General features: G+C 37.5%; 1 protein-coding gene across 5 annotated transcripts; it reads left to right on the top strand.

Moving 5' to 3' along the window:
* Positions 1–1,023: 1,023 nt before the first annotated feature.
* On the top strand, positions 1,024–9,044 carry LOC139152438 (uncharacterized). Of its 5 annotated transcripts, none has more exons than XM_070725556.1 (5): positions 1,024–1,144; positions 4,028–4,202; positions 6,849–6,980; positions 8,296–8,390; positions 8,624–9,044. In XM_070725556.1, exons 2-5 carry the CDS (start codon positions 4,046–4,048, stop codon positions 8,918–8,920), a joined length of 681 nt encoding a protein of 226 aa, XP_070581657.1. In that variant the 5' UTR covers positions 1,024–1,144; positions 4,028–4,045; the 3' UTR covers positions 8,921–9,044. The 5 variants fall into 5 exon arrangements, with proteins under 5 accessions (XP_070581657.1, XP_070581681.1, XP_070581673.1 ...); XM_070725580.1 differs by having other exon boundaries at positions 1,055–1,144; positions 4,032–4,202; XM_070725572.1 differs by having other exon boundaries at positions 1,144–1,164.
* The last annotated feature ends 682 nt before the right edge of the window (positions 9,045–9,726 follow it).

The following is a 9,726-nucleotide window of genomic DNA, read 5'->3' on the forward strand; positions in this document are numbered from 1 at the left end:
GTGTATAAGTAACAGCAGAGCTGAGCGTGCACTGCATTGATGGCGCTGTTCACTGTATGTCTCAAAGTCTGGCCGCACGATTTCCGTTTGCACAGTTATTGATAAAATGCATGTTTCAACATTAAAAATACAGGCAAGTTATTTTAAAATTCGCCATGCGACTATGTTTCCTCATCACAGACACAGCTCAATAGTCACCCGGTATGTGGCCATGATCGACGAAGAAATTTCATATAAAAATAACGAAAATACGTGAATATCTTTGAGGATGTTACTACCATATATCCAACGAACAACGTCCATGAATCATTCACAGTTAACATCATATTTTGCTACCTGAAGATGAGAATAAATTTACACGTTTACAAATTACATAAAAAGAGCTGTCTCCACGTGTACGTACGCATAAGTCGATGACATCATCACAGAAACTCGTGACGTTACACGTTTGTACACGTCACGTAAAACGTGTAGCCAAACCTGTCTAATATTTAACGCCGCCTACGAAATATACAAATCACTCAAGATTACCCATAATTCAATGTTATATGTGCAAGTGGATATTTTTTCATCAGTCAAGCAAACAGTAACGATGATATGGAGCAACCTCGTAAAATTGGAAAAGGGCGAACAAATTTTATTTATCCCACGAAACAATGCGGACGGTTGTTTGAGAAATACGTATCTTTATGAGATCTTTAATTTGTTCGCATACAGCAATACAGGACATTTAGGGCTAAGATATGCAAAATCGGTATATTAGTCAAATATATGGATATTTGGAATTCTAAGTAGGCTGAATTTTAGACAATGTTTTAAGTTTACACAACGTGAAAGGCTATGTTCGTACTCAAGAATCGATCATCATACGGCCCTTGCATTACCTTGGCAGCGATTTCTTTGTTTTTTGCTGGGGACTATTATGTGGTGGTGTGTTCAGCTGTGTGCTGTATTGAAGAGCGCACATTTAACATAAGTAAATGTTATCGAAACACAATAGACCTTAAGTACTTTTGCTAACAGTGTGTATTTACTCTGCGAGCGACAGACTCACACCTTAACTATCATCAGTCGCAGACCCACTATACAAGCTGCGAATTCGCCAATGAAGCAGTTTTGCTCATAGACTTAAACTGTATCTGTGGTGAGTACAAGTCTGGTCAGGTGAGGAAGGTATCAATGATTTTATAGGGGGTACCAGTAGGAAGTGTGGTGAAGGGAAAATTATCGGTCGGGAGGGAAGTTGAACATTTTCGATGATAGAGGGAGTGCAGTCACGGATAGCTGCTTTCCTCTCAAATGTTTATATATTATTGTTGAAAGTACGATTACAAAAGCATTTTATAAACAACATTTCTGGTTACGATTTTCTCACAATAAGCTTGTTGGCCATCCTTGAACTTTACAGGACAATATTATTGAACGAGGGGACTTAGGTATGTACTAGAACTAAATAATGGCCTTAATGCATACTTTTACTATAGTCCGGACTGTACTTTGACATAGTAAAGTTTTTCCAACGATCTGCCAGGTAATTCACATTACAAACGATGGCAAAATACTTAATTGTGTGGGAATGGTGAAACATAAACTCTCGATCCAGCCCAAGGCTCACTATTCTGGACAAAATAATCAATAATAATTATCTACTTTTTATTTGCTTTCACTCATCGACCGAAAAACAGTTGGCATTAAATTGAGTGGGGGTGTATTCCTTTTGCTAAGACGGGCAAGTTAGGGGACACGAATTGCACAAACATTAGACGTGCATACTGATTATACCTAGTGCTTATGATTAACCGCCAGAGTGACTTGGGAATTGTGTGATCAACCTATATCTCGTATAAACAGGTCGAGGTAAGTCAGAAAGTCACTTTAGAGAATGTAGATTGATATTTATTGAACAATATACCTCAGCTTTTTTATCAAGGTCCCTAATAGTGTAAGCTGTGGAATACACATGACCAAGCATACACGGCCTCACGACAAACCTGTATGATTGGTTTGAAAGCGATGAAAGACTGAAAGCTTACACAAATGTATGGATCGAATACGACCCAGAGTAAAAAGCATAACACTTGACTGGTAACGTCTAACACAGTATAAAGCAATGATTTTCTTGTCATTCCGAATAATAATCCAAATCACTTTAAGTAAGTTTAGACCTTAAATAATAGATTCATACAAAAATTAAGTTACGCGTTCGTTTTTAAAATCTTCAGGTCAGAGTTCAACAAGATTTTGTACTCTATCATGTGTCTCCTTGTGTTACCGTGAGTAAGCTACAAGTAAGTAAGTAAGTAGTGAGTAAGGATAAACAACAGAATAATAATACACGTAATAGTGTGTCTGACTTTAATTTGGATGTGTGTGAGTCAATAGCCATCTGGTCGTAAAGACATTAATTTGCACCCCAGACTGGTGATACTAATCTGTCTCAAGGCTTACATGTCAGATATATTTCGGTGTCGGTTTTCTGTTGTTTATCCTGTACAAACAATCCAGTCCTTAGGTTCCTTCCTGTTAATGATATGAAAACGTTTAGTGTGTGTAAAAAAACATGCATACCAGGCATCGAAGTGGCAAGGCTTGCCTGTAAGCGTTGTAATAATCTCCTGTGGGATTACTGGCTGTTTTATCTTCCGTGATCATATCATGTTTCAGCTTTTTACGAAATTTTATGGCATAATAATAAAACTGTTGGCCTAAAATGTACAAGAGGTATGCCAAGCAGCTCAAAATTCGAGTGCATTGTGTTACCACTGCTAAAGTAAACTTAAGCTTCATTGTGCCTGACAAAAGAAAGCTGGCCACTAAAATGGTGTAACAGCTTATAGGTCAGCATTTTCCAAAACTTGGTAGAATTCAGAGAATGGAGTGTTCTGTTGTTTGTTGGCGCTGCGTCAATTCAACATAATATCAGATGGAGTAGCTTCGCAGGTAACAGAATGTTGCAGGATGGAAGGTTATGAAATGACAATGGAATGAAAGCTTGTATTTGGTCGTACTAAAGTTCCTTATTATCGTCCAAAGAATTTATGAGGAAAAGTTTTAACAATTTAATAATTTTGGAGGCGATAAAGCATGTGTAATGATACATATTCGCAAGGACACTATAGATTCAATGATGATGTCCCACACCAACAAGCCGTGAGTGATAACCATGTTGTTCAAGGAAACTTCTTAAGATAGGTAGGGTAGATAGATAAGATAGATAAGGTATTGATATTCGAACTCTCAAAATTTTTCAACAATATCTTTCGCTTTGGCTGCCTCATTTTGAAACTTTTGGCGTATATAAAACTTTCAGTCTTATGTTTGCGACGTTCATTCACCCAAGCTCAAACTAGGCTGTGCGTATTTACATAACTATTGTTAGTGAGTATCCTTGCATACACGATGAATCACTTACGATAAACTGTTCGCTGTCAGATTTTGTGTTGCTGTTTAATACTAACCATCGAATCTGCCACAAGCTTCAGGAATATATCGTTATAGGAATATAGTCAGAACTATCACTCCATTCCATTGTTAAACGGCCGGGAAAGCTAGTGGTAGATTCCGTGGTTAGTAGTAAACAGCAACACAAAATCTGACAGTAAACAAGTAAGTATAAGTGATTCATCGTTTACGCAAGGATACTCAATAGTGATGTAGACGCGCACAGCCTGGTTTGAGCGTGGGTGAGTGGACAATGCCATACCCATGGGAAGATGGTCCCTTCCATATCACATGATGTCAGCTCCAAGCTTGGAGCTTTTTTTCTCATGATTCAAGCTACATGGGGGTTGATGAAGCCCTAAAATACAACTTCCTGTACTATTTTTATCGATTTTTTGTAAAAAATCGCATGAGCTATAAATGGTGAAAATAGCTTTTCTAGGGTAAGTGACCACAAAGCTAACACATATGTAAAATTCATCCTTGGTGAACTTCCCCTTTCAAACTGCAGACTTTAAGTTACAGTACTGGCTGCAAACTCTTACAAAGCTATGCGATTTTCTTTCATATAACTCTTTTTTGTCAGAAAGATTTATAAGACATCATGTCAGAAAAATTGCACATCATTCTCAACTTCTTTGAGAAGATTGGCCCAGCTGGTATGGAAGCTTTTCTGAATGGATGGAAAGGGACGGGAGATGGGGTGATGAAGAACCCATCCTTCATGAGGTCGCAACTTCACAGAAATCTGAACGAACAAGGTATTTCTAAGAGACATTAGAATGTTTATCAAGTATTATAGTATTATCGCTACGTAACAAGTTATCCGCAGTCGGAGGATTTACTATTTTAGTTCAAAAATATTGAAGAGAAGAAGGGAAATTTTCCCATTGTTCTTAGTTAATTATAGACCCATGACTTGGCAGATTCTGATTCAATATAAACTGTGCATTTTAGTATATTAGACGAAGAACGCCAGACACTGTTTTAGGAGAACTTTGGGACACGGTTTCTCAGTAGAATTTAACCTGTAACGACCTACAGTAACCCCTGCACGTTATTTCCCGTGTTCGTTTTCGTGACCTTTTATTGTTCAACTATCAGTGCCTGGACGACCTTTACCCCTGTTTGACATTGTACTTAGCTAAGGGCGATTTGACTTTGCCGATTGTTCTCAGTTAATTATAGACCCATTCTGACACAATATAAACTGTGCATTTTAGCATGTTAGACGAAGGACGCCAGGCACTGTTTTGGGGGAACTTTGAGACACGGTCCCTCAGTTGAGGGACCGTGTTTGGGACAATACCAGCGTCGCACCCGAGACGACGCTCGACCGTGACCATGATGACTCAGACCACTGGTGTAGGATATAGAAGTTAACCATGTAACTTGTTTTACAGAGCTGAATAAAGTACTACGACTTAGAGTATTTCTGTGTACCTGTTCCGTCTCTAATACTCCGACGTCTACGTCGGCGAGTACGTATCAAAGCCGACGTACATAGCTACCCGCATCACAAACAAGCCACGTTACAATATAATAGGACATGTAATGAATAAAGCAAATGTGCTTATGGTTGTGGTGGTGATGGTGGTGGTAGTGATAATGATCATGATCATATGATCATGATCATGATCATCGTTGTCGTAGTCGTCGTCATCATTATCATTAGCATCATTAGTATCATCTGCCGATACGCTTATGGTTGTTAGCTACTATAGACTATAGTCTATAGAAGCTATTGGGATGGGTATCCGTCCGGCGTCCGTCGTCAGTCTGTATGTATGTATGTATGTATGTATGTATGTATGTATGTATGTATGTATGTATGTATGTATGTATGTATGTATGTATGTATGTATGTATGTATGTATGTATGTATGTATGTATGTATGTATGTATGTATGTATGTCCGTTTGTGAGGCGTCCGTCCACTCAAATATCTTGAGAACCGCAGTACTTACTGATTTGATATTTGTTGTGTAGATGAAAAATATGATTTTGAGAAACCATTTTTTTTAATTTTTTGATATTGTTGAAAATAGGCAAATTAATGCCAAAAAAGGTGTTTTTGGTAAAAAATCTTCTTCTTCATAACCGCTGGTCAGACAGCTTTGTTATTTGGTATACAGGTCCCTAGGGGTAACCCAACTTAGACTTGTTCAAATTGTGATGAAATATGCAAATCTGTATTTTTAAGGAATTTTTTTGTCATTTTTGGTCAAAATTTGACTTACATTGTATGTAATTCTTGTACTGTATAAACCCTATCAATTCACCCAGAAAAAAATAATTAATATGATTTTAAATAATTGAATTAATTAGGAAATCATTAAAGCCAAAATAATTTTAGTGTAGAATTATCAGAAAGTTCAACTTTTTTTGACAGTTCATGGTGAAATGCTTACCTTCTTGGAGGATTAAAACATGTAAAGGCAACTTTCCTGAATCCCAACTTTGACATGTTCTGAACCGTCATTTATTGTGCCCTGTATGTTATCTAAAAGAAATTGCTCAAAATAGTCAATAGAGATAGAGATAGAGATAGAGATAGAGAAAGTTCTAATTTCCATTTATGGTTGACTTGGTAAGGATAAAATAAAATTACTTTTTGAGGAAAAAATAGAGTGGTCAATTAAAAGAGTGGTCAAAGTGATAGGGTTTTTATGGTAAAGCTGGGCTGTATAAAGATTCCTCATGTGCTATTTATAGCAATTATGCAATCTGTGTAAACAGTGCAATGAAAGTGTAACATGATTCCTTATAATGCTTTTGATGACCTTGAACTTCTTAAGTTTCAAACCTTTGTCTCTTCAGTGTGCTTTGTCTGAGTATGTACAGTCTCAACTTATTAAACAGAACTCACAATGTTAATCAAAGATATCCACCTTCTTCATCAATACATGTGTCACAAAAGGTTATTCTCTACATAACTCAACAGAGCTCTGTCAACTGTTGAGTTGCTTGTTCTTTCAAACCGCTGGTCAGACAGCTTTAATATTTAGTTTACTTGTCCGTAGGATGACCTTAGTGAGATAATTTCATACAGTAAGGAAATACTTAATTTTGTATCCATGTCTATAGTAGCTTCAGGGACTTTGGCCCTATGTTTATATTGATATTACCATGATTACCATCATCATCATCATCATCATCATCATCATCATCAAAACGAATGCATCGATGATCTTGACGGTGGCGATAAAAGAGATGACTGTTTAACGACATTGGCGATGTTAATGGGGAGGTTGTATCCACCGTCACCTTAATACATACCATAACAAGATAAACCAGCCATTCCGTCAACTCGTAGTGGTCGGTTGAAATTTAGGGTGTGTGGGGGGAGGGGTGAAAGCTATTGCATTTCACTAAGCCATTTCGTTTGTGTTCAATATTGGATTTAGGCTTGTACAAGTGTGTGAACTACGCCCATTTTAGCAGCGACCAATTCGTAGGATTTCGGCCCGAGTTGGCCGATGCTCAATGGAACAAAGATATGGAAAAAGGCAAAGAGTTGGAGGTGCAGGCGTATTATGGTAAGCCCCGTTGATATCGAAACACACAAACTTTACCAGATCCGTCTCTCCGGCTGCTTAATAGTCAAAGAAAAATTAGGCAAGAATTTTCCCTGCTTACACTAAACTCAGTACAGCTTTGCGTGCATAAACTGATGAGTAAAAGCATCTCAAAAATTGTATTTGTAGAGTTATACATTAACGACTGCAAAGTGACTATAAGCAGTACATAAAGCTTTACACGTGACCAACAATTTCCGTTAATTGTATACGTAACCGTTAGGCCTGTGGGAAATGGTATTGTTCTTCAGACTTTTTGGCAAAGCTACGGAGGTAGAGAGCAAACCAGCAAAATATTCCCCTAGTTAAATCGTTACTCATGTTAGTCTAGATATTGCAAACTTTCAACAATAATAGAGTCATTACATACACATCATGCCTAGGCAGTACTAGTGTTACAGAACAAAGTCGGAGCATTTCTACATGCTTCCAAAAGAAAAGAAAAAATGTAAACTTTACGCAACATATATACCCTTGAAGTAAAAATAATTGTAATATTGTCTCTAGATTGGAGTCTACCATTTGTACTTTTTCATTTTCCATTAATGCCTGCACCCACCGCCGAAGAAAACACTGAACATGACAAACTTCATGCTGAATCCGCTGCAGATAGTCACCACCAACCGAGTTTTGATACCGACGCAACTATGCTTTTTTTCATCGTGATATATTTTATGCCTCCGATGCACTTCTCCTTCAAACCGATCGAAGTACACTGTACCATGTATCGAATGTCAGTAACGCCTTGAACACATCCCTGAACGTATTAGTCGGACTAATGCAATCATTGTAATACCCCAACACACGATTAAAATTTCATCAAACACTAATAATACAGCCTTATAATGCAAACAAAGGGTGACAGCCGTTGAAGTCCCCAAAACAATTGCAATACAAAAGTATACATTTGCCTCAATTTCAAACAACAAATTCTAAATTGGCTGAAGTAGAAGCGGCGATTTCGAAGAACAATTCGTTCAATTTCCCGGCCTTCAGTCAGAAATTCGTCCTCGTGTTGAGCTTACACACGTGACAGTTATCGATGGTTACTGGAAACGGATCCCGACAGTAAACCAACTTGACTTCTTTGTTTTGAAATACGTACAAACCACGATCCTTACAATACACTAAAGTCTATATGATTATTGTAAAAACATATTTGTCAGCTAAATAACATGCTGGAGGCATTTTTATAATGCGTGTAAGTTTTCTTGCAGTTATTTCTTTACAATCACTTCAATGAATAAAGTCAAATTTATGTATTCTTCCTTGTTAGCGGGATTCTTTGAAGTGGCCACTCTGGATGGTAAACCCATCGGCCCAGCTCTTCCTGAGAGTGAATCCTCTGTATTTATGATCTCCTGTTACGAGGTAAGTTTTTTTCGAAGACAAATCATATTCTAACACCAAAATTAATTTTACATTTAGATATCGTATCTTTATGCAGGATTCTTGAACTGCCTTGGATTGTAACATCAATACTAAAATAAGTTTATCCAAATCTAAAATCTAAATTATTTAATTTTTACAATACTACACAGTACATGACATCACATGTAAAGTGGCTGATGCCTCATATTTAAAGTCATGTTGTTGTCTTTCAGGTGTCAGACGGAGTAGATATCTCAAGCTTTGAAAAGGCTTGGCAGAATTTGTCAGGAGTAAGTGCTGCATCACAGAGGGCGCAATTGTATGGTTTGAAGAACTCTGGCCTGTACAAACGATTCACCGACCATGGAAAGTTTTTGTTCGTTGTCCGCACTGAGTTGACAGGACTGACAGGGAACCTACCGCTAGGATGGGAGTTAGTAGAGACCGTACGAGGAATTAAACTCCCCGACGGGGTATCTGGCGAGACATCCCTATATCAGGTTATGCCTGATTGTATTATAGAAAAGTGAACGTTGACATAAAGAATTTACCTCTCTACAACACCTAGTTGCCCCTGTCTGTTGCTCTCGGATAAGTGACAAAATGGCTTTTGAAATAAATGACATGTGAATGTCTTACGATGACCCCTGACAACTTTTGCCTCGAGTCTGATCAGTAAATTTCCAGATCCTTCCCAATAATGTAATTATGGAAATCTAAAAACTTAAGTTACGCACAAATACTTCCTTTGCTCTCTCTTGTACAGCCTTTACTCTTTTTATTTCATTTTGGTAATTCATACGCAGCAGTAGATACACTTTAGGCAGTTACCAAAAAAATCCAGGTATTTGATGATATCCAATATTGATAACGCTATTGTTAATATTCAGAAGGAACAAATATTCACAAATCTCAATACTTGTTCACAACAAGATGCCTAAACCTGATATACAACATGTTTTCGATCATTAATGTAGTGTACAACTCCTAGTAATTTCTTAAATGTTATTCAGTTTCCCCGTTCACGTCATTTCAATGCATCACGTAGAATTATGAGCCTGACATTTTGGTAACTCCAGAATGATATCATGGCAAAATGTTCGATTGAATCAGGCCTCTGATTTCTTCAAGGCAAACGGCAGCTTGTGGAGTGAGAGGATACTCTTTGATTTCTTGCTTATTATTTAGATGTCATTTCCCAGAGATTAAAATACCAGCGTCCTCAAACAGAAGCAATCAAGCTTTCAGGGTCCAAAAGGTATCTGAATTTAAAAAGATGCCAATCATACTGCATCTGTACTAGCTCAAGATGACAGTTGTCTAAAATTAATGTTGA

The sequence above is a fragment of the Ptychodera flava genome, chromosome 2, assembly GCF_041260155.1.
Source record: "Ptychodera flava strain L36383 chromosome 2, AS_Pfla_20210202, whole genome shotgun sequence".
Taxonomy (NCBI): domain Eukaryota; kingdom Metazoa; phylum Hemichordata; class Enteropneusta; family Ptychoderidae; genus Ptychodera; species Ptychodera flava.

What these genes read in the sequence shown, in the direction of transcription:
- LOC139152438 (XM_070725556.1), top strand. Translation starts at nt 4,046, where the DNA reads ATGTCAGAAAAATTGCACATCATTCTCAACTTCTTTGAGAAGATTGGC. An exon ending in CAGAAATCTGAACGAACAAG is followed by an intron (nt 4,203 to 6,848) that starts GTATTTCTAAGA and finishes TATTGGATTTAG; the next exon opens with GCTTGTACAAGTGTGTGAAC. An exon ending in GGAGGTGCAGGCGTATTATG is followed by an intron (nt 6,981 to 8,295) that starts GTAAGCCCCGTT and finishes CTTCCTTGTTAG; the next exon opens with CGGGATTCTTTGAAGTGGCC.